This window comes from Cavia porcellus, unplaced genomic scaffold (genome assembly GCF_034190915.1).
Source record: "Cavia porcellus strain 051 isolate PalLab524CR breed Dunkin Hartley unplaced genomic scaffold, mCavPor4.1 scaffold_8, whole genome shotgun sequence".
Lineage (NCBI taxonomy): Eukaryota > Metazoa > Chordata > Mammalia > Rodentia > Caviidae > Cavia > Cavia porcellus.
Window position 1 is genome coordinate 42,703,077 of NW_026947491.1, and position 24,098 is coordinate 42,727,174.

The 24,098-nt window shown below is 45.9% G+C and overlaps 1 protein-coding gene across 19 annotated transcripts in view; it reads right to left on the reverse strand.

Annotated features, from left to right (window-relative positions):
* Pou6f1 (POU class 6 homeobox 1) overlaps positions 1-15,134 on the reverse strand; it is a 28,138-nt gene extending 13,004 nt beyond the window's left edge. The window contains exons 1-6 of one of the 19 annotated variants that reach the window (XM_063254766.1): positions 12,759-14,687; positions 10,901-10,953; positions 10,538-10,642; positions 7,659-7,789; positions 5,014-5,172; positions 3,441-3,636 (exon numbers count right to left, since the gene is read on the reverse strand). In XM_063254766.1, coding sequence (XP_063110836.1) covers positions 3,441-3,636; positions 5,014-5,061 — 244 coding nt within the window. In that variant the 5' untranslated portion in view covers positions 5,062-5,172; positions 7,659-7,789; positions 10,538-10,642; positions 10,901-10,953; positions 12,759-14,687. Of the gene's footprint in view, positions 1-3,440; positions 3,637-5,013; positions 5,173-7,658; positions 14,691-14,772 lie in introns of those variants that run through there. The other 18 variants (XM_063254769.1, XM_063254772.1, XM_063254767.1 and 15 more) reach the window with 18 other exon arrangements.
* Between the last annotated feature and the right edge of the window lie 8,964 nt (positions 15,135-24,098).

Genomic DNA, 24,098 nt, shown 5'->3' on the forward strand with positions numbered 1-24,098 from the left:
ACTGGAGTCTTCTTCAGGTAAATAGATACAACTTGAACCCATACTCATAAGTAAAGTAAATCAGACAGTCATGTGTAAACATCATATTGTCTCACTAGTATGAGAAGCTGAAAGAAACAGTATATGTATATGTATATGTGCGTATATAAATATATTTATATACATTATAATTAAGATAGTTGTACTACTAATTGCTCTGAGTTCATTGAAGAGAAGGATTTGTGCTGATACTGTTCCAACAACTGAATGCAGATGTCTTGTGCTCTGGGTGAATAATTTAGAGAAGGCAGTGCACAATGTATGTACCATTGTTGCCTCCTGATTGTTGTGTTTTGAAATTGTGTTTTATTTTTTTCTCTTTGAAATAAAATGGATTTGAAAGGAAGAAAAAAGAATTGTGTTAAACAAAATGTAATGAGACACAAAAAGCTAAGTGAAAAAATGTGAACCTGACAGCTGTCAATGAGAACTGCTTAACCTCTAAAGAAATGAAACATTTTTAAAAATAAGAATGTATTTCCAGACTAGGACCCCAGAACCCAAGCATTTACATACATATGGAGTTTCTTTCTTTCACAGGACCACTCAATTGAGGTTTTATCATTGTTTATTTTCTGAGCTAACGGACATGTGGTACTTTAAAGCCAACTGCTTTTCTTTGCAGTGATAATACAACATTTTTATCTTTCCATATGATGACTTATGTCAACAATTAACCTCTTATCAAAAGGAATGTGAGTGGACTACATCACAAATAAGAATTTTAAAAAGTTAAAGGAACAATACAAAATGTTCAAGGCAGCATCATTTATGAGAATGAAAAAAATCAATTTGATGATTGCCAAAATCAGAAGCAGGTATATGGGTCTATGTCAATAAGGGAAATGAGCACATCAAGAAATGGAGTGAAGGAAAAAAAAAAAAGAAATGGGATGGGATGGGCCTGGGATATAGGTCAGTGGCAGAAGCAGCTTTATGGCAAGTACAAGGTCCTGCATTCGATTCCTTGTGCAAAGAAAGAAAGAAAGAAAGAGAGAGAGAGAGAGAAGAAAAAAGAAAAGAAAGGGAAAGAATCAAGTGTCACACTCCATATTCTACCTTTGGTGGTATATATTGTCTGACAAGGAGTAGACAGTAAGAGTGACACAAATCACTGGATTGTTTTTAATTCTGAAAAAATTTCCTATTACTTAGTTTTGTTTTAATAAAAGGAAATCTTTCTTCATATTGTACAACCAGAAAGGTCCCATCAATCTAAATTGGCAGCTTCTTAGTTCAACTGAAATACTTCTGCATCTGCCTGACAATGAATACAGTTTCTAGCTGGGATTCTGCTACAATCTCAGCACTCTGGGAGGCTGAGGCAGGAGGATTAGAAGTTGGAGCCCAGTCTAGGCAACTGGGTGAGATCTTGTCTAAAATAAAAAAATGGGTTGGGAATATAGCTCATAGCAATGCCCCTGGGTTCAACCCTCGATACCACATACACACACAAACAGTAAAATTATTTCATGGGAAGAAAAACTTTCATAAAATGTTTTAAAAATACAAACCTCTAAAAGAAGAGGTATACTACCATAAACATTTATACATTCATGCTAACGTGTTAATAATCAATTTAGGATTCCCTTCCCCCTACTGGATTGAATCCAGGGCCTCTGTACTGAGCTACACCCCAATCCCTTTTTAAATTATGAGATACACTAAGGCCATGGATTTGGTTCAGCAGTATAAGCACCTGCCTGACAAGCATGAGGTCATGAGTTCGATACCCAGTAGGAAAAAAAAAATTATGAGCTATAGTCTTGTTAACACAGGTCGGACTCAAACTTGTAGTCCTCTTGCCTCAACTGGCAGAGTGCTGGGATTACAGGCATGTACCACCACTCCTGGCTTAGAATCCACTTCCTAAAGTAAATTTGATAAGGAGTAGAATTAAGGCATTAGAAAAAAAATGAGATGAAAAATGGATCAAAAGATAAGAAAAGTGAAGTTGGGGCTGAGCACAGTGGTGCACACCTGTAATTCCAGCACTCCAGGAGGCTGAGGCAGGAGGACTGTAAGTTCAAGCCCAGTTGGCAATTTAGTGATTTAGTGAAATCCTTTCTCAAAATTAAAAAAAAGGAAAAGAAAGGAAGACAGAAAGAAAGGAAAGAAAAAGGAAGGAGGTGGAAAAGGAAAAAAGAAAGGAGGGGAAAAGGGAGGGAGGGAGGGAGAGGGCAGGGAATGTAGTTCAGCACAAAGGCCCTGGGTTCAATCCGCAGCATCAGAAGAAGAAACTGAAGTTGGGGCACCATGGATAACCCCAAGAAACCTCCTGAGCAACCTCATAATGGCTTTACTGAATAGAAAGGGTGACAGAGACGTAAGAATCTTTGTCTGTCCTGCCCACTGTCCAGGGAACTGCCTCTTGGAAGCATGTAAGGGTCCATCCAGGCCTCAGCCTGCATATGCAGAGCATTTCCAGGCTAGGGAAAGATGGTCCTGTCTCTTGTCACTCCTTTATTCAAAAGAAGAAGTAACTGAGGTCACTAAGGTCCCAAAGGACCTGCATGCCAACCTGTAGGAGAGCACAGTGAGGCCACACGGTTTCCTTGTTCAGGAGCTGCTGCTCCTCTGAGGTTGTCTGTTCCCATCTGTTCTCAGCTCTTCCTCTCAGCTCTGGCCTCAAACTGCCAGCCCAAATCTCCCATCTAGGGAATGGGTGAATGCAGCAGAAGACAAGAGGAGATGAAGGAGGGATGAGTCATGGGATTCTAGGGAAACTGGTGAACGAAGCCAAGACTTCCTACAAAAGAGATGTCTGCAAGGTGCCGACAAGGAAAGTTAACAAAAGGGCACTCCAGGGCCACAAGCAGGGCTGCAACCACACTTGCCCTCCAGACAGGCCTCACTTTCACAAGTGTCTTGCATCAGAATCTGGCTGTCACCATAAGGTCACCTTTACAGAGGGACCGTACCTATACATCTGAGAAGAAGGAGCAAACTTTCTCAGGCTTCTACCTAATCTACACCCTTAGTCTGAGGAAGATAAGATGTCGTTCCATGCTTAGCTCCAAGACCTCCTGGCCCAACCACAAAAGGATGGAGTTGGAAAGGTTGGCAGGATTCTGAGAGCCCAGTCCTCTGCATTGGGCCTCACAGTGTGGTTTGGACTTAGGACCCCTCTAAAGTTGATTTAATCCCCTAAACTGAGCCCTGACATTTCTTTCCATCTTATCCTGAATGATCCCAGTTTAGGCCTGGTAGTGACTGCAAGGAAAGCTAGGCAAAGGAGTGTAGAGTATCCCTGCTGGCCAGCAGTACAGCCCAAGGCCAAAGGCTGTCCAATGGACAGGAAGACAAGATCCTGATGTCATCTGGACCCTGGGACCAGGGTGTTAGCTTTCCACAGGAGGGGCCCAGGGGTGTGCTACCAGATCGGAGTGATGGGCTCATACCAGCAGACTCTGCAGAGGGATCTGGGTTGCCTGGCCCAGCTTCACCAGCAGGTTCACTGGCTTCAGCAGGACCCCTGCCATGGGAGTTCTCGGCAGCCACATTCTCCAGTCCTTTGCCATCTTCCTCAACAGGGAGTTGGGCATCCACACCAACTTCCAACACTCGGATGGTCTCGTGGCCTGACATCACGATGACCTACAAGGAGAAGATGGAGACATTTCTGGGGGAGGGGTTTGCATGGACCTTGGGGTTAAGTTCTGGGTGTGGCTAGGGGACAGACAAATGAACACTTCAGGAAGCAGACCTCATACCCAGAAACATGCTTGCTCTTAGTTGGCCATGGCCAAGGCTAAACCACCATTCTCCCTGATTCCAGAGAAAGAGCTGCTAGGAGAAAGCAGGCCCTGGGGACAGGGAAGAGGGTCTGACAGGAACTGCGCAGAGTCCCACAGAGTCAAACTCCTTGGGAGTTACTTCTATTTGCTTCCCTTTCTGAACTCAGGAAAGGAGTAGGAAATGACCTACCCACAACTTGCGGGGATGTCCTCTGGGGAACTAGGACACTGCAGCATGGCCTCCTGACATGACATTCACACCTTCAATTGGGCCAGGGAACAAATTCATCTGTTCTTCCCTTGAAACCACCAGGAAGATTCTCAACATAAAGGGCTGGGAATTGAAGCCTACAACGCTGCCTGACTTTTTAAACTCAGGATACTTTTATTGGCAAAACCATACAGTGAAGGGCCAAGATTTTTCTGCAAGTTAACTTCCTGGAAAAAGGGTTGGGCATCCTGAAGATACAGCCTCTCCTGCCCCACACTGGCCTGCTCAGTCCTGCACATCTGCCACCCATGCACCCAGGACCAAGTAGACCCTGGGCCCTTTGGACACTCGGTTTCCTGCTCCTACTCCCTACATTCAGCTCCTTATCTCAGCATTGAAGTGCTGCCATTTGGGCCCTTTGAGAATCAGAGAGAGAGAGAGATCAGAGAAAAACATGCATGAAAGAGCTTTGTGTCCGTCATCTCTGGCACTCAAACAGTGTCTGAAACCTCCCACAACACACTTCTGAACCTGAAAACTGTACCCAGCCAGAGACTGGGTGGACAAAGTGACAATGTGATCCATCGGGAGAGTGTGTGTGAAATAAATCCTGCAAAGCAGGTCACTTCTGCTGACTCAAACTTGACCTATGAGGGATCTCACTCCAGTTACATTTTAAGAGGTGCTAGTCTTTTTTCTCCCTTTAAAAATGATACAGAGATTAAATAGCCATTGCAAAAATATCACAAAACATAAGTGAGAAGAAAATAGATTAAATCACCTGATGATCAACTCTTTCTTCATGTAAACTCAAATATATCTATGTACTCTAATTTTTATTTTAAAGTCACAGCTTAAATCACCAAACTTAGCTCCTGAGAAATCCAGGCTGAGCAATTTCTCCTGGACAAGTAAAGTAGCTGTAAACTTGGTCTGAAACCCATGCTGGGGGGCTTTGTGGAGTCCTCCTCCCTTGCCCGAATCCCTTGGCCCACCATCTTCACCTCGTCTTGGCCCGGAAAATACCTGCTCATTGACAGTCAGAGATGACTCGGACCCGGTCCCAGGATCCATGGTTGCTGGTCAGGCTAGGGTAGTAGCTGGCCCACACCTAGCGTATCCTGGGTAAGATAGGATTGGAAAAGCAAGCGCTGATGTGACACAGTAATGAAATTCCCAGACCACCTAGAAAAATCAAAAATAGAATGGTAGGAAGGTAAAACTACAAAAGAGAAAAGGATTTTTTTTTTTTTGTCTTTTTGAGACAGGGTCTTGCTATGCAGTTCAGGCTAGCCTTGAGCTCACTTTGTAGCCCAGACTGGTCTCAGACTTGCAATGATTCTCCTGCCTCAACCTCCTGAGTACTGGCATTACAGGCGTTAGCCACCATGCCCAGCCTGTATATTGGTTTTCTTCTTTTTTTTGTCTTTTTGGGACGGGGTCGCACTATGCAGTTCAGGCTAGCCTTGAGCTCACTTTGTAGCCCAGGTTGGTCTCAGACTTGCATCGATCCTCCTGTCTCAGCCACCTGAGTACTGAGATTACAGACATGCACCACTATGCCTGGCTAGAACAGGATTCTAAGAACTGTAGGATCTTGCTTCCTACAGCTTCCCAAGGGAACCTACACACAGGAGGTAATGTGCTTAGAGTGACAAAGGAAAGGCAGGGCCAGGCATCTGTCCTTGGGGCTTCCTTGGTCCAGTGGAAGACAGCATACTCAGCAGTACCGAAATGACCTGACAGACACTCGGAAGCTCAGACAAAAGTGCTTCTTGGGGAAGAAGTCTGGATAGAACTTCTGGAAAAAGATAGTAAGGACATAAATTAGCTAGTGGCACATGCTTGTAGACCCAGTTACTCAAGAGGCTAAGACAGGAAGATCTCGAGCCCAGGGTCCACACCAGCCTTGGCAATGTAGCAATAAGCATCTCAAAAAAATAAAAAAGGCACAAATTGACACAGTGGTTTTAGACTTTAATATGTGTGATTACCATCTGGACACTTATTAAAAATTCATCTCTCCAGGCCCCTTTCCCCTAAAACCCTCAGGAACTCTGACACAGTGGATGAATCCCACAGAATTAACTCCTACCTAGGTGATTCTGCAGCAGTGACCTAAGGACCCCGATGGCCTATACACATATGAGAGGCAGGACATCCCAGATGGTGCAAGCAGCCTGCCACACGCAGTGAGGAATGGGTGAGCCCCATGTGGGACAGGTTGACTGCAGCCACAAATCAGTCATAAGAAATAAAAGGGATACATAGGTTTAGACATTTATATAGGAAACAGGTCGATTAACATTTCCTCTGAGTGCCTACCTTGGGCTAAATACGTAACACTAATTGATGTATTACACATGCCAATACAGGGTGGGAGGTAAAGACATTATTCACCGAATTATACTTGGGGAAACCAAGAGAGGTATTCTGGATTCCATACTTTTCCCTCTTTTGCCCCTAGGTTTGCTTGTTGCTGTTGTTTGTGGAGCTGGGGATGGAACCCAAGGCCTTACTTGGACTAGATAAGCACCCTACCATTGAACTCACCCAGCCACCCACTCTATGGTCTGAAGTTTGTGTCTCCTCCAAATTTGTATGCTGAAATCCTACCCCTCAAGATGATGATGTCAAGATGACCAGGCTATGAGGGAAGAGCCCTCATGAATAGGATTAGTGTCTTTATAAGACACCCTAATCCCTTCCACTGTGCGAGGTCACAGCAAAAAGGAAGGAACAGGCCTTCCTCCATGGACTTCTCAGGCCTCGGAGCTGTGAGATGTGAGTTGTTTATAAACTAACTAGTTTATGATATTTCATTACAGCAGCCCAAGCAGACAAAGACAAGGCACAGAACATAAAATTAGCCATTTTTTAAAATATTTGTTGTGCTGGGGACTGAACCCAGAGCAAGTGCTCTATTTATCACTAAGCCACATTCCTGGCCTCTGCTTAGCCATTCCACAGCATACAATTCAGTGAAATTGCACACATTTGCAATGATGTGCAACCATCACTGTCTCTCATTCTAGAACAACTGCATTAACCCAAAAGGAAAACCCATGTCCACTCGCACACACCTTCTGCCAGCTCTTGGCAACCACTCTGCTTTCTCTCTTTATGGATTTGTGGATATTTCATAGAAATGAAATTGTACAATATGTGGCCTTCTTTCTCCTCAGCATAACGTTTTTAACATTCACCCTTGCAGTGGTACGTAGTATTAGAATTTCATTCATTTCAATGGTTAAATAATATTTTACTGTGTGGATCAAATACATTTTGTCTATCCATTCACTAGTTGAATATTTGGATTGTATCTGCCTTTGGCTATTGTCCATAGTGCGTCCATGAATATTTGCACACAGTTTGTTTAAACATCAATTTCTAATTCTTTGGGGTGTGTACATAGGAGGAGAAATGCTTGGGTTTTAGCATCTTTGCCCCTAGGCAAAATGTTCCCCAGTCAAGCAGTCAAGGAGAACCATGAGGTGCCTTCCCTCCTCTCCTCTCTCCAACACTTCTAAAGCTGGGGTCAGGGAAGGACAAGCAACTAAAGATAAGGAGCCATTTGAAAAAAAAGTAAACCAGCTTTCCCTCTTTAAGTAGGACAGGGGTTTAGGAGGGGCAGAGGAATTTTCTAGAAGAACAGGTGAGCATCTGCCTACCTCACTGGGGCTCTGGCTTCACGACTGGACGATGTTCCTGTGCCTGCCCAAATGTTGCACATGGGAGTCTTCCATGACTTTTTCAGACAACTTGGCAATTTACCACCACTTCTGGGTGAGATTTGAGATTGCTATAAACAGAAGTCAAAAAGAAAGCCATCTGCAAATTAAAATAAGAGGCAGAGATAAACTTGAAAGGAAAGGTGTACATGGTGAATTGGGTTCCTTATAGCTTGATACACACATTTCACGGGGAGAAGAAATTTCTGTTCCAATGAAGGCCATCAGGCAAAGGCGGCAGTAGCCAGCCATTGAGGCATCTGCTCCAGAGGGGCTGAAAACCTGCTCATGGTCCTCCTGAGACCTTTGGTTCACTGCTGTCAGCCACGGCCACGCCAAGGCATAGTTAGGGAGAGGGAAGCGTCCACTTTGTGACTGTGTTATTGGGGCTGAGCTGAACAGTGCAGCTCATCCCCTCCCCTCTTCACTTCCTCTTGAGGTCTTTGCAGCCAGTCTGATAACTGTCAGATCTACATCTCCATCCAGCCTGGACTTCACTGGGGAACTCTGCATTTGCACATCCATTGCCTACTGCTGGCTTGTCTCACTCTATCAGATACAAGTGACAGATTGGCATGGGTGATTCTCAGAGCTCCTCTTCCCTTGAGTCTGTTGAGTTATGAAGATTTGTGTGCTCAGTGTCTGATCCTCTGTGTCAAGGGCAAGGTCAGGCCTGAGCTAGAGTCTCTGGCCTCACCTAAGTCCACTAACCAGACTAACCAGACTTCAGCCATTGGAAATCCAGGCTGAATGGCAGCCTAAAGACACATTTGTCTCTCAAATAACAAACGCCTCTGTAGATACCTAGCACTGTGACCGTTCACCAGGTGTTCTCCTTCCCTATGCTTTTCCTGGGCCTGCTCCTTTCCTTGCCCGGAACTTTGTTCCCCCGAGCCTCAAGTTGGCATCCCACTGACTAACAGCCATCTTCAGTTTGCTTTTTGACCATTTCCCTAGTGACTGGGGAAAGGACACTGCAGTGGCCTCCTTTGATGTCAGGATGCCATATCATGTCATCCTGAGATCAGGGAAGAGAGACAATCAACTGTCTGTTTCAAGACAGCATAAACAGATCACAGTGCAACTGCTCTGGTTTAAGCTGGGTGGGGCAGGAACTGAGCCCCACAGCGCCTTCTCATCTTCTTTCTTCAGAGAGTTAAGTTTGATAAGCTCTTGAAGCCAGCCTGGCAAGGCATCCAGATGGTTCACTTATCCTTGCTCTCTGGTGCTGGTGTCTAAAACTCAAGCAACCCCAGAACAGAGTGATCTGTGGGTGCGGAGACATTTGCCCTAACCTAAGAACCAAACAGGTCCAAGGCCATCCAGGAGATTCAGTACAAAGGGATGAGCTAGAGGATTGGCTTGCTTGCCCCTCTTCTCTGGGAACTGCCACAGTTTAAGGCAATATCCCGAGGTACGCGGGAGGAATGCTGAGAAACCCCAAACGCGGGAGGAATGCTGAGAAACCCCAACTCAGAACTTCCTAGAGCAGCCTGAGCTCCTACTAAGAGAATTCCTGAGATGGCTTGGCCTCTGTTTAAGCAACAAGTATGTCTGTGGCTACTCTGTGCTGGGCTTTTGGGATGCAATGGAAAAAATTTCTCTTCTTTGACAAGCCTCCAGTCCACCATGGAGGTAAAGGAAATAAAAAGGTAAATCCTATAGGGTATGTTAGAGATTGAGGATTTAGCTCAGTGATTTGGCATCTGCCTGGAAAGAGTGAGGTCCTGAGTTCGATTCCTGGTGCAAAAGAAAAAGTTAGGATAGGGTATGCTTAAGTGTCACAGTAGACAGTGGAAGACCCCAAGATCCTTGTTCCCAGGAAGCTGTTTCAAGCCTGACAATTCATATAAGAAGAATCTTACCCTATGTAGGAAAATGGAACTTGTGTATGGGACGCATATTTGTTACTCAGACACATTTGGGTGGTTTTAATCCCTCGCTCAATGTGGTTGGAGTTTCTGATGTTAAAACACCTCCTCACTATAGTCTTTGATGGGGGTTTCCCTGTGCAAAGTTAGCAGACTCTGAGGAATGGCTGGGTAGACTAACTTAATTTCTTTCTTTTTTTTTTTTCCGTTGCTAACTTCACTTCAGAAACTAACTTAATTTCAGTCTAACCATTTTCATGTGAAGGAAAGTCACATTTATTGGGAAGTCACCTTCCCCTCACCACCACCCAGGATGTTTCCACTGAGCTACATCTCTCAGCTCTTTATTTATTTGTAATTTTTAAAAAGACTGGGACCCGGGGCTGGGGATTTAGCTCAGCGGCATAAGCGCCTGCCTTGCAAGCAGGCAGTCGTGAGTTCGATCCCTGGTACCGATAAAAAGGAAAAAGACCAAAAAAAAAAAAAAAAGACTGGGACCACAGGCAGCTGGGGCTGAGCTGAATGGTGCAGCCTGTCCAGTCTGCTCTCCCTCCCCAGGGGGTCTCATCCAGTCCCACAACTGCCAAGCCTCAATCTGCAGCCTGGACTGTATCTGGGAACTCTGGGTTCATACATCCAACTGCCTGCACACTGTGTACATCATCTCCCTCTTCACACGCCAAAGCCAAACTCCCAATTTCTATCCCCAAACTGCGCCTTTCGCACGCAGCCTTCCCCGTCTCGGCAAAGGGCAGCTTCAGCTTTCTAGCAGATGCTCGGGCCTTGCTGTCAGCCTGCCCTTCCCTTTGGAGGCCACCTCACACTTGCTTCTCCAGCAGCAAATCCCACTCACTGGCTCACAGGTCAGAGACCCAGAGCCCTCCCTGTGCTCACCACACCACCCACTCCATACGGCTTCAGTTCAGCCCTCCTGCACCAGAGTAGTACCTGCCCTGTGCCAGGCTCCAAGCAGATGAGATGTCAAGTTGTCGCTGCCTTGTGGATTTTCTGTATGTTTTCTTACCTTTCCTATTCCTGGCCCCATGCTACCTGCTGAAAGATAATAATCATTCAGGGCCTTTACATGGACTATTAGAGTTGGGTGCACCCTCTGAAGTAAGATCACTGAGCTCCTAATTCCAGCTTTTTTTGTTACACCCTTGGGGGTCCAACCGCAGGGCGGTCTACCACAGGGCTACTCTCGTCTTTTTTAATTTTTACTCTGATTCAGGGTCTCACTAAGGAAAACTGGTCTCAAACTTTTGATCCTCCTGCCTCACCCTTTGCAGTAACCTCAACTTTGATATTTACCAGGTACAGGATTTTGGAGAAAAGATTTAATGTCCACTTCTCAGTTTCCTTATCTGTAAAAACAGAAATAACAGCACATACTTAGGACTACTGTGAAGACCAAATAATATTTTTTTTGGTCTTTTTGAGACAGCCTCTCACTATGAAGTCCAGGCTGAACTTGAACTCTGGCAATCCTCCTGCCTCAGCCTCTTGAGTGCTGGGATTATAGGCATGGGTCACCATGCCTGCCTAGGACATAAATTAATGCATGTACAACATTCACATCAATGCCTCGCACATGCAAAGTGCTCAGAAAGTGGCAGGTATAACAATTTACATATATTATCTTAATAACATATTTCACTTTAGTGTAAGAGTTAAGAATTTAGATTCACCTCTCAGGTTCACCATTGCTTAGCTGTGAGGTCCTGAACAAGGGCCCACCTTCTATAATGAAGGTATAGTGTTGCATAATGAAGGAGGTAATATTGTAGGAGACTGTATAGGAGTTCAATAAATGCTATTATTCAGTTCTAATACCAGCCCTACAAAGCCACAGACCCAGTGATTAAGTAAATAAACAATACAGTTTGACCAACTGTGTGACTGTTTGTAGGTAGACTGTTTGTAGGTAGGTTTGTACTTCTTTGTTATCTAATTTTTTTCTCTTTTTATTTGTGTGTATGTGTGTGCATGCACACATGTGCTTGTATATGTGTGTATTCACAGTGCTAGGAACAGAACCCATGGCCCTAAGCATGATAGGCAAGCACTCTACTACTGAGCTACGACCCCAGTCCTATTTCTCTACTTTCTCACTGAAAAATCCTACAAAGCTTACTTTGAAATTATTCCACTAGACACCAAGAACAGTATTAACTTACCCAGCATGGTGGTGAGACTGAGGTAAGAGGACTGACTGCCAAGAGTTCGAGGCCAGCCTGGACTACACAGTGAGTTCAAGGCTAGTCTGAACTATACAGCAAGACGCTGTCTCAAAAAAAAAAAAAAAAAAAAAAATCCCCAAAACCAAAAAAACAACAACAGCAAACAAAAGAACCATAATCAGTGAACATTATCCCCATCTTATAGATAAAAAAAGCTGAAAGTCAGAGCAAGGTACGGGTCAGGTATGATGGCGCATGCTTGTAATCCTAGCACTTGGGACGCTGAGGCAGGAGGATGGTCACAAGCTCAAGGTCACATAGCAAGAGCCTTCTCAGGAAGGAAGGAAGGAAGGAAGGAAGGAAGGAAGGAAGGAAAAAGATGGGGTACCATTTTCAAGGAAAATCTAGATTCAAATACTGGCTCATTCAGTCCTGAAACAGTTGGGTGATCTTGGGCAACTTACTTAGCCTCTCTGAGTTTTGATCTCTTTATTTTTAAAATGGTAATTAGCCTCCCCACCAGTATTTATTGATTTTTGTATTGATGATAGTCATGCTGACTAGGTAAGATGGGATCCTCATGGATTAAACAGTTGAGCTTTAAGCAGGCTGTTCTAAGGATCCCACGAGTGCATGTCAGTGAAATGCTTAGCATAGTACCCTTCTCCCTGTCCCCATGTTTACCTAGAGAGCCTAGGAGAGCAGCCACACCTACCTGCCTCCTGACCCCAGCAGGGCCTCTCAGGAAACAGGCAGGTCAGTGGGTACTGCTCTGGCCCCGGGATGAGGAGGAACTGAAAACAGGTTTTTAGTTCTGCTCCAGAAGCACCCATCCCAACCCTGGAGCCCTGGGGGGAGGCAATGGCTGGCTACAAGTTGTCTGTGGACCAGCGAGGCACACAGGCCAGAAGCATGTGCAACGTTCACAGTGGGAAGTGACACAGAGATAGGAGTGGTAGCAACTGGTCTTTTCTTTCTAAAACACTCACCACAAAGAGTCAAGACTAGTTTCTTTCTTTCTTCAGTTCGTTCATTCTTTCTTTCTTTTTTTTGGAATGGGTGAGTTTTGAGATAGCATCTCACGGTACAGGTCAGGATGGCCTTGAACTCCTTTACGTAGTGCCTGGGCTGGTCTCAAACTCACAGTGATCCTCCTGCCTCACACTCCCAAGTGCTGGGATTACAGGTGTGCTTCACCTTGGCCAGCTCTAGCAAAGACCAGTTTAATAAAGGCAGATTAAATTTAGCTTCTTAAAAAAAATTCATTTCTTCTGCTGCTGCCTACTCCCTTGTACTCAATTAGATTCATCCCAGGAAAGATAGAAGGTGTCCATGAAACGGCTATTTTGTTTGTTTATTTTGCTATGCTGGGGATTGAACACAAGTACTTATACATGCTGGATAAGTTCTCTACCACTGCGCCACATTCTTAGCCTATCTAGCTAGATGTTTATCTATTTCAGTGCTAGGAACCAAATCCAGAGTGCTCTATACTGAACTATATCCTAACCCCTTTTTTATTTTACTTTAAAACAGAGTCTAGATATTGCTGAGATTGGCCTTGCGTGTGCCATCCTCCTGCCTCAGTCTTCCAAGTGTTGGGATTAGAGCTATGCACCATCGCATCTGGCTCCAATTTGCTTCTTTGTGGTTCTGGGGATTGAACCTGGGACCTGCACAAGCTGCCTGCCTCCTACCTCTACCACTGAGCCACATCCTCAGCTTCCCTTTTCCAAACTGCCAGGTAAGTACCTCCAGGAAGAAAAAGCTCATCACAGACACACACGCACATCCCACTTGGGTTATAGTATCATTTTATTTGTGCTCATGTTTATTATGATCTGCTTGCCTGACACAGAATGAAAGCTGCAGGACAGAAGAAAAAGCTTTACCTGGATTGTTCAAGGTATGACACTTAGTGGCTACTTTCCTCGAACCAATGAAGGAATGAATGAAATTCCTCAGCAGGAATGCAAAGGAGTCCCAGGTTACAGAAACAGCACCCTGGGCACCAGGGCTTCCCTCGAAATGGAATTCTTGGAATCATTCCTCCGAGGGCCTCTGCCTGTTGGCGCTGGCTACCTTGACTGCCAAGGTAAGGGGAAGAGATATGCATGCGCTGAAAGGAAGAGCAGCCCTCTCCTCTGGAAACAAGGAATGAGAGGAACGGAAGAGGCTATAATCTCAGCGCAGAGCCTCCCGTCTCTGGTCAAGGAAGGCTGCTTGACTCTTACGTCCCTCTGTCCGGCAGCCGCTGCTCTGTGCCAGTTTTAGGCAGCTGAGTGGCGGATTGCCAGGCTAAAGTGGACGCTAGAAGGCCCTCTAGGCTTCCTCGGCCTCACCAGGTGCGAATACTGAGGAAGCATATACAGGTCCCATTATTCTGACTATTATTAATAATAATACCGTGATTAAATATTTATGAAGCGCTCTCGCGCTGCTCGACGGTGACCCTCCCGTCACTCCCTCAGCCTTCCAGGGACACTCCGGGCTCTAACCCCGGGTCCCTCCGTCGTTCCCCAGTAGGTTCATCTGGGAGGAGACCGGCGTCAGGTCGCCCAGGCCGCCTCGGTTGGACCTGACTGCGGGGAACCCGAGCGAACGACGAAGTCCCCTGCGGGGCGCAATCGGCCCCGGCCGCCACAGGGTCGGTGCAGAGCTTTCTGGCGCTGCGTCCCACGCCTGGGCTTCGAGGGCTGAAGGGCCAGGGCCAGGTCCCGCCGGGTCCACCTGGCGGCCGCGCCTCCCTCGGTCTGAGCGGGGCCGGAGCAGGCGGGCGGGCGGGCGAGGGCGCGGCCCGGGTCCGCAGCCCCAGGTGGGCACCGCGCGCGCCCCGCTCCAGAGCGCCCGCCGCCCCGGCCCCGCGCCTTTTTCTCTCTTTATCATAAATATATAAATTATGCTAATTACGGGCATTGCATATTAACCAAACCCGAAGCCTCCCCTGCCCGGCCCCCTCCCCCTCCGTGCAAACCCCTCCCCGCCCCGGACCCCGCTACTCACCGAAGCCCGAGCCTGCGTCCCCGTGCCCGGCGGCCAGCGATCAGGGCTTCGTCTCAGGGCCCGGGCCAGGGGGCCGGGGCCGGGGCGGCCGCCGCCCGCAGACAAAGAAGCCAGCGCGGCTCGGCTCGGCCCGGGAGCCGGTCGGGACCCGCCGCCGCCCCGGGCCCACGGGCCGGGCCTCGCCGCGGGGTTCGGGGGGCCGCGCGGGCAGAGGGCGGGAGCGCGGGGGGGGGGCGGGCAGGTACTGTCTATGTTTTTCCTCTCCCCCCTTTGCACGCCCCCCCCTTTCCCTCCCCCTTTTTTCCCTCCTTCTGCTACTTGGGTTTTTTTAGCTGCTGCGTCATGAGCATAATTTATGCAAAGAGCTTTGCCGCATGCTGCACCGCCCGCGCCGGCCGCCGGGGGCGGCGGGCTGGCGAGGAGGGAGGGAGGGAGGGAGGGGCCGTGGGGAGCCCTGGCGAGGGTGGCGAGGGAGGGGACCCTCGGCCGGTAGCCCCGCAGGCCCCGGGGGCTCCGTCCTCGGAAGGGAGTGTAGGGTCGGCGGGGACGGGGGCCGCTGGATGGTGTTTCATTTTGGGGGGTGCAATAGGAGCGGGTCCCTGTGCCAGCTTCCCTTCGGCCGAGCAGGGACGGCGGGGACTCGCAGCGGCCGCCTTTTCTCTAAGTGGTCGACTGGCCTTCTCAGTGTTTAAAGTCAAGTTCAGGTTCAAGTCTAGGCGCCGGTCCCAGAAAGGAGGGGGAACTTGGACCCCACTCAGCCGGCGCCCAGCAGTTGTGCGGGGCTGCGTACTCGGAACGGACTGCGGTCCTGAACGCGCCCTCTTCTGCCTTGGCCCCAGGATGGACCGAGGGCTGCGTTGTCTAAGAACAACAGCTTCCTGGCCTTCTAGTCCGAGTAGACAAGAGAAATGGGAGAACAAAGTTCAGTGGAATACAATGTTCTGGTTTGGCTGTCTTGATGGTGGGAGGGGTTTTGCTTATTAAGTGGCTTATTTTTGAGACTGGGTCTCTGTATGTACTCCGGACTGGTCTAGAATGCGCTGTGTAGCCCAGGCTCTCCCCAAACTCATGGTGAACCTCCTGCCTTAGCCTTCAGGGCGCTGGGACGACAGGCTAGTGTCACTGCGCTTGACTAGTTAGTGGAAGATGGGACGAGCTAAGAAAAGGCAGATTTAGGCCGGGAATTTAGCTCAGCGCGAGAGCACCTGCCTGGCAAGTACCAGATCATGAGTTCCAGCCCTGGTACCAAAAAAAAAAAAAAAAAAAAAAAAAACCACACAGACTTGGGGGCTGAGGGAAAGCAGATTGGAGAAGTAGTGGGCAAGTGGAAGAGGAAGGAGTTGAAAGACCAAAAGAACAGAGAAAGAATGATAAGAATTGGGGAAGGGCAGGTTTGGTAAATCCTGTGAATGGGGGTTCCAACATTAAGACAGCCTGTCAGCCCAGTGTACCCCCACTTTGGGGAGGTTCTTGCTATGGAATTGGTACTCCTGCCTCAGTCTCCTGAGTGCTAGAATTAAAGGCCTGTGCCACCACACCTGCTCTAGTGCTCCTCCCCACTCCCGATTTTGATTTAATGACCAAGACAGTTGCTTAACACTCCCCCACCTTTGCAGGTGAGGTAATGAGGGGAGCAGCACCAGGTGGCTGCAGACCAACCCTACACACTTTTCTGAAGACTGTGGAGCTCACCCTCGCCCAGCGGCTCTGGTCATGGGCCCTGGGCTCCTGAAGCCTGGCATCACCATTTCCCAGGCCATCAGCACTGGCTTATCAGCTTGCCCAGTCATCTTCAGGAGAAGCCTGTGATAACCCTTGGGTTAGGAGCGTTCCAGCTCTTCCACTGGCAGTCTGGGCAAGTGATTTAACTTCATTTCTTATAAAAGGAGGATACACAGAAGGAAGGCTGAGGCAGGATCACTGCGAGTTTGAGGTCAATCTGGACTACCTAGTGAATTCAAGACCAGCCTGGACTATATAGCAAGAGCCTGTCTCAACAACAACCTCAAAAGTAATAAAAGTAGGGCACATTCACTCCTGTAATTCCAGCCATTTCCATTTGGAAGGTTGAAACAGGATTATTTTCAGCCCCAAATTTGAGGCCAGCCTGGGCAATTTATCAAGACCCTGTCTGAAAACAAAAACAAAACAAAGATCCAGGCACAGTGCCCCACACAAGAGGCTACGGGAGGATTGTGGGGCTCTCAAGTTCTGGGATTGCAGGACTGTGCCACCATTCCAGGCCCCCCTCCACACTTTCTTGACACAGGTTCTCCATAAATTGCCCAGGTTGGGCTTGAATTTGTGGTCCTCCTGCCTTAGGCTTCCAAAGTGAGGGAATTATGGGCATGTGTCACCAAGCCTAGCTCGTGAAGAAAAAAACCAAACAGACTTGGAAACCGTGAACCCTACACTCAGTTGTACATTATCCCCTGCAATAGTTTGAACCCACTGTAATGGGCCCCTAAAACACATGTGGTATTATCATGGGCTTGCTGTTTGGTCTGCAGTCTGTGGTCTCTCCCTCTGGATTAGAAATTCTTTGAGTGCATTGGTTGTGCCTTACTCATCTTTGTATGTCCTACTGCTCTTTATGCAAAAGGGTGCAGTATTGCTACTGAACTTTATCACAAGAACTTTGTGTCTTGGCTTGATGCTCCAAGTAGATCAAAGGCTCTGGGTAACATGGACCCTGGGTCTGAAGAAGACATGGGATGCAAGCAGATTTGATAAAATCAAATGGGGACTACAGTCATTAGGAAAAGGAAATCTTTCAGGTACATTGTATATACTTCTGCATTGTGCAAATACTTGAAAAACGTGTTTTTTAAATGTTTCATTTTTTTATTGGCATTTAAGGTATATACACTAAAGTTCACTTCTTGCCAGTTTGACATGTGAGTGTGTGTGTGTGTGTGTGTGTGTTCTGTGGTGCTGGGGATCAGACTCAGCTTCCTGCATACTATAAGCATTTTTATATAGAACTACACTCCCATGGCCCAAAAACATTTTATTTTTAATTCATGCATAGTAATTATACATATTTTTGGGTACAGCGTAACATTTCAATTTATGCATGCAATTTTTTGTGTAAATATAGGCACATTTCTTGGGCAGATGCAGAGGGATGGAATTTTTTAAAGAGAAAAAACAGAATTTCAAAACTAATAGGAAATTAACAATGGTTAACATATTGCATATTGCTCAGATTACAAGATATAGATATGCATAATTGATCAAAAATATAAGCACAAGGGGCTGGGGATTCAGCTCAGCGGCATAAGCACCTGCCTTGCAAGCAGGCGGTTGTGAGTTCGATCCCTGGTACCGATAAAAATGAAACAGATTATATATATATATATATATATATATATATTGGCACAAGTTGGGCGTGGTTGGGCTCACGCCTGTAATCCCAGCACTCGGGAGGCTGAGGTGGGAGGATCATTGTGAGTTTGAAACCAGCCTGGGCTACAAAGTGAGCTCAAGGCCAGCCTGAACTGCATAACGAGACCCCATCTCAAAAGAAGACCAAAAAAAAAGCACAAACTTTTTTCAATGAATGAAAAGAAATTACTAGTATGTATATATGTATGTATTTTTTTTCTTTTCCCTTCTTTTTTCCTTCTGATACAAGGGAAAGAAATGCCCAACATACTAGATGTTGAGTACAAGTTTGTGTTCTCTAAAATCGAAGAATGAATTTTAGGAACAGAGGTTAAGAACATAATGTATTTATTGAGGGAAAGAAGGCTGAGAGGGTGAAGGAAGGGGTCGTCCCGAGTGGGCTGACAAAGACTCTGTCTCTAGGGATTTTATAGAGCAAAACCCCAAAGTGAGGCTGATTCAAGGTGGGGGAAAAATGGGAACTCACAAGGTGGCATGAGGTGGGACAGAACTATGGTCAACCAATGAGATTAAGTGCTCAGGTGAAACCAATTACATCTGGGACAAATGGGGAAGTGAGTCACATAGCAAGTGGGCATGCATATAGAGCAGTGGTTCTTGCTGTAGGGGGTCAGGTTAGTGACTCGGGGCTTCCTCAGGGTGATACAGAACTATTTAGAATATCAAATCCCTGAGGTTTATACTTAGGGTGTGGTTGCATTTGTTTTTATCTTTTGTCTTGAGGTCTGACCCACAGTGGAGGTGTTTGTTTCTCCCACAGTTGCAAGGTATCTGGGCTTCTACACTGGCTCCTTCAAGGGCCTAGGCATGTCTGACTACCTATAATATTTCTAACCCAGCTGCCTGTAACACTTCCATCCATCCCAATTGTCTTTCTGTTTAAGCTGTTTCGTTCCCTTTCATAGTAGTTATTACAGATTTTGGATCTTATTTACTCTTTCAGTTTCCTACACTAGGGACAATACAATGTTTACACATGGTGAGTTTGATTTATTTCACTTATGCATATGGTCTCTAGTTGCATCCATTTACCCATAAAAGCCTTGAGTTTATCCTTCTTTATAGCTGAGTAGTACTCCATTGCATAAAAATTATCACATCCTTTTTATTCATGAAGAATGGAATATTTAGGGCTTGGGTACATGTTTAATGTTTGCAGGTACTGCTAAATAATTTTTCAGAGTGTTTGAACCAATTTATGTCATCAGCAGTAACGTAGGAGTTCTAGCTGTTCACCACCCTCACCAGCTGTTGGTACCAATACTTAGTACTGGCACTCTTCTTACAATAAATATATATTCCTTTTATGATTTTAAAAAGCCAATAATGGGGTCAGGGTAGGGGATATAGCTCAGTGGTAGAACACTTGCTAAGCTTGTGTCAGGACCTGGATTTCATAACTAGCACTGAAAAAAACCAACGTAAAACAAAACAAAAAGGCCAACAATGCAAACATTTCCATGAGTAAGGAGATGTTGCTAGCAGCTTCCTTTTGCTTCCCAAATAAAACTCCTCAGCAGGATCCCCAGCCCAGCACATTTCCTTCATATCCTTCACTCTGACTTCCTATATTTTTTTTTCTTTTTTCTTTTTCTTTGAGATAGGGTCTCATTGCAGGATCCCCTTGAATTCTCTATGGAGCCCACACTGGCCTCAAACTCTGGCACACTTCTGCTAGGACTACAGGCATGTGTCACCATACCTGGCCTTCCCGTGCCTTCTGAGATTTAATTTATTCAACAACTATGTGTTATCTACTATATGCCAGACATTGGGCTGGGTGCTAAATGTCTACCAAAAACCAAAACAGACTGCTTTCTTGGAATTGTATTCGGCTTGGTAAACAGATATTGAAAAAAATAAACTCATGAATATAACACCATACGCGGAATGAATACAAGAAGCAGATCTGAGAGAAAACACTGAGGACTGGGAAACTTGTGGGACCAGGTGCAGGTAAGTTTAACACACAGAGTTGTGAGGCTGGAAGAGCCTGGGGTTCAAGAAACTGAAAGTGAATCAGTGTGACTGTGTCTTTTTTCTGCTTTGTCTGCTGTTTGAAAATACTATAGACTAAGTAGCTTATAAACAAAGAAATTCAGTCCTGCCAGGGCCAGAGGCTGAGAAGTGTACTAGCAAGGTGTAGGCTGACTGTGTGTCTCGTGAGGGGCCACTTTCTGGACATCCAGCCTCACGTGGTGGGAGGGGCTAGGAAGCACTTGGGCTCCCTTTTATAAGGGTGGATCCCACTTGGGAAGGCCGGGCCTCAGGGTTCCATCACCTCCCAAGGCCCCATATCCAGATGCCATCCAATGGCGGTCATGATTCCAGTGTATGAAGGAGGCATACACAGTCCATAGCAAGGTGGGACTGGCGAGTGGAAGGAAAAAGTGCACAAAATGCAGGGGAACCAAAATCAGGTAGGCTTGGCCTTGTGTTCTTCTATTCTTTCTAATAAATGTGGGTTCCTTCATGGTCTGCAAACTCAAGATTTACCTACTTCAAGAAGCCACCTCCTTCCCACATCTCCTTGTTATTTCTTTGTCTTCACCTTCTTCTCCATTCTTGTTCTTCAGACTAGGAATCCATGAAAATCCACAAAAAGATGAGCTACATCTCCAGTATCTCTGTCATTTTTTCTTCTCTCTCTCTCCCTCTCTGTTTTGTTTTGTTGACATGGTGTTTTATTCTATTTTATTCTATTCTCACTATGTAGCTCAGTCTGTCCTTCAACTCACTGTGTAACCTACACTGGCCTTGAACTCACAGCAATCCTCCTGCCTCATCCTCCTGAGTGGTGGGATTATAGGTATGAGCCACCACACCCAGCCTCTTTCATTTTTGAGGTAGGATTTTGCTAAATTGCTCAGGCTAGCCTGCAAGTTGCAACTCTCCTGCCTCTTGAATAACAGGGTAGCAGGTAATTTTTAGACGAGTTACTCTGTTTCTTAGGATTTTATCCAGGGGGGCTTAACATTTCCTCTTCTCACTGCTGCCCTCCAAGCATCTGGCAAGTGAGGCACATGCTTTGCAGACAGTAAGTCTTTCGACACGGTGCCTAGGAATCTCATGGAAGATGAGATTAGGCAGATAGGGCAGACCTTAGTTCTACCTGGCTGGGAAACTGACCCCATTTCAGGTCTTCTAAATCTTTTTTTGTCTTTTTCTTTTTTATCGGTACCGGGGAGCGAACTCACGACTGCCTGCTTGCAAGGCAGGTGCTTATGCCGCTGAGCTAAATCCCCAGCCCACGGTCTTCTAAATCTTGTTATACAGCAACCAAGGTTCCCAGGACCTGTGCATATTTTCCAAACACCTTCCTTACCTCCATAGACAATCTTGCCCCTCCTTTCTCTACCCACCAGGTTAAAGACACCCACTGAGGCTGCTAAGGGAAGAAGGCTGGGCCAGGTGGCAATCAGTTGATGAATGAGGCAGTGGGGCCTCAGCTTGGTCAGCAGGAAGAAAACTTCTTATCTGTGAGGAGAGGAAAGGCAGCAGTGCAGTTCCATGAGTTCCTAGGCTGAATTTCAAAAGCCAAGAAAGCAGTTGTGTGTGCTAGGTGGCCATGTTGAAGTCCTGAGAGGAGATGAACCATGGAAGGGAAGGTTTCTGGGTACTGAGAACAGTGGAAGGTGTTACAGGGTGAAAAGCTAGAGTTTCAGTCAGTTTATATATGACAAGGAACATTTGCTATGCATGCTTGATTTTTTAATAGACCTCCACTTCCTGTCTTGAAATGCATGTATGGTGTTTTATTCTATTTAATTTTGGCAATAACATAAAATTGTGTTGCTGGGCTGCTGTCACTGTCACTGACAGATCACCTCACCAGCTCAAAGGGTAAATATAGTTTTTTTTAAAATTTAGTTTTGTACAGTTACAAGGTGAGGAAGATTTCAGCTCATAAATTATTTACCAAAGCTCACAGGCATAATAGGTATATGCATATTCATCAGGTTATCATCCATTATTCATAAGAAGTTCACTTCAACTGTTAGAAGAAAATGAGGTTGTTGATTGAAATGCTGAAGAAATGTAGGCCTTTGTCCTCCTCCATCCTTTCTCCCCCTGAGTAATTCTGGAAGTCCCATCAAAGGAAAAAAAATGATATGGGGGAAAAACTATTCCTGACATGCAGATAGAGAAAAAGACAGTATGGAGAAGGTAGTAAATTGGCAGACTCAACCCACCCATTTAGCACTGATAAAGGCCTCTGGCTTCTGCTTCCACAGGTGCTGTGCCAGGCAGTAGCCACGCTATCCCCTTTCTTACAACAAAAGAGCAGCTTCAGGCTGGGGATTTAGCTCAGCGGCATAAGCGCCTGCCTTGCAAGCAGGTAGTCGTGAGTTCGATCCCCGGTACCAATAAAAAGGAAAAAGACAAAAAAAAAAAAAAAAAAAAAAAAAAAAAGAGCAGCTTCAGCAGGTCTAGTAGTTACTGCTTATATTAATTAAGGTGCTGGTTGCATTCCACAGATAAAGAAGTAGTTATGCTTCTCTTCTTCTTTGCTCTCATACCAAGTCTCTGAAGCAGAAATAATTTTCAGAATGCAAAAGCACACTCAGAGAAAACAAAAATGAGAAAACTGAAATTCACAAGTGATTTGTCCGAGGTCAAGCAGCTCATGAGGAGCAGAATTAGGAAAGGAGCCTAAATTTCCATCCAATCCATTTTCTTTTTGAGGTGGGGGGGTCTCATCATGTTGCCCAGGTCATTTGCAAACTTTTGGATACCTCAAGTGAGCTTCGTAGATAGCTGGGACTACAGGTGTGTGCCATCATGCCTGGCATCCTCTGTTCTTTATATTCTGTCTTCTTATGTCCTTCCCCAAGTCTCATCTCCAAATACCATCCAGTGGGGGTTATGATTTCACCACCCAAATGGAGGCATACACAGTCCATAGCAAGGTGGACCTGGCGAGTGAAAGGGAAAATTGCACAAAAAATGGGGAACTAAAGTCAAGCAGGCTTGGCCTTATGTTCTTCTATCTTTCCATGCACTGACTTTGTCATTTTTAATATCTTCATTGTTTCTGCGGAATATCAAGCAATATGGGTTTGAAAGCATGGCGAAGGAAATAAATTAAGTAAATTAATAATTAAATAAATAAATTGAATAATACAAAGTTTTACAGAATAGTGAATAAGGAATGTCCCAGTGTATGGGCAGGCAGAGAACTATCATGACTGCAAGCCTCCATTTTCACAGGCAAAAGTGGGAGGCATTATAATCAAGTAAGGTCTGCAGACCGGGTTCCAATCTTGCAATGATCACTTACTTAGACTTACACTTTATTTTTGTGTCTCCCTTTGTTTTTTGTGATAGTGTCCCTAAAGTAACCCAGGTTGATTCTGAACTCACAATCCTTTGGCCTCCATTTCCCAAGTGCTGGGATTCCAGTTGTGTGCCACCACATCTGAAGGAGAGTTGGATTCTTTAAGTCATGGCTTTCTTACTTGTTAAATGGGAATAGAATCTTTTCTTGATGGTTTTACAAGTGTGAAATGAGGCCATGTGCCAGGGCATAGTGGCACATGGCTATAATCCCAGCTACTTGTGGGACCAAAACGGGAAGATTGCAAGTGGGAGGCCAGCCTGGGAAACTCAAAAAGATGTAACTCAGCCCTTCTTAGGTTCAATCCCTGGGACTGAAACACTAAAAATGGAAAAGAATATATATATAGAATCCAGGAGTCAGCATTTTCCTTCACTGTAAGGACTTGAAGAACTTGAGGCACTGTTTGTTTCATGCCTGCCCCCAAGTCTTTTGCTTGACTCTCTGATCCATTCTGTCTTGGGGTTTCTCTCTTGGTAGCTAGACTCAGCCTGGAACTGCCCGTGTGTGTGGCTCCTCTGAATGAAATACAGCTATAATCACAGTGTGACACAGGTGTGAATTCTCTCCATTGTGACTA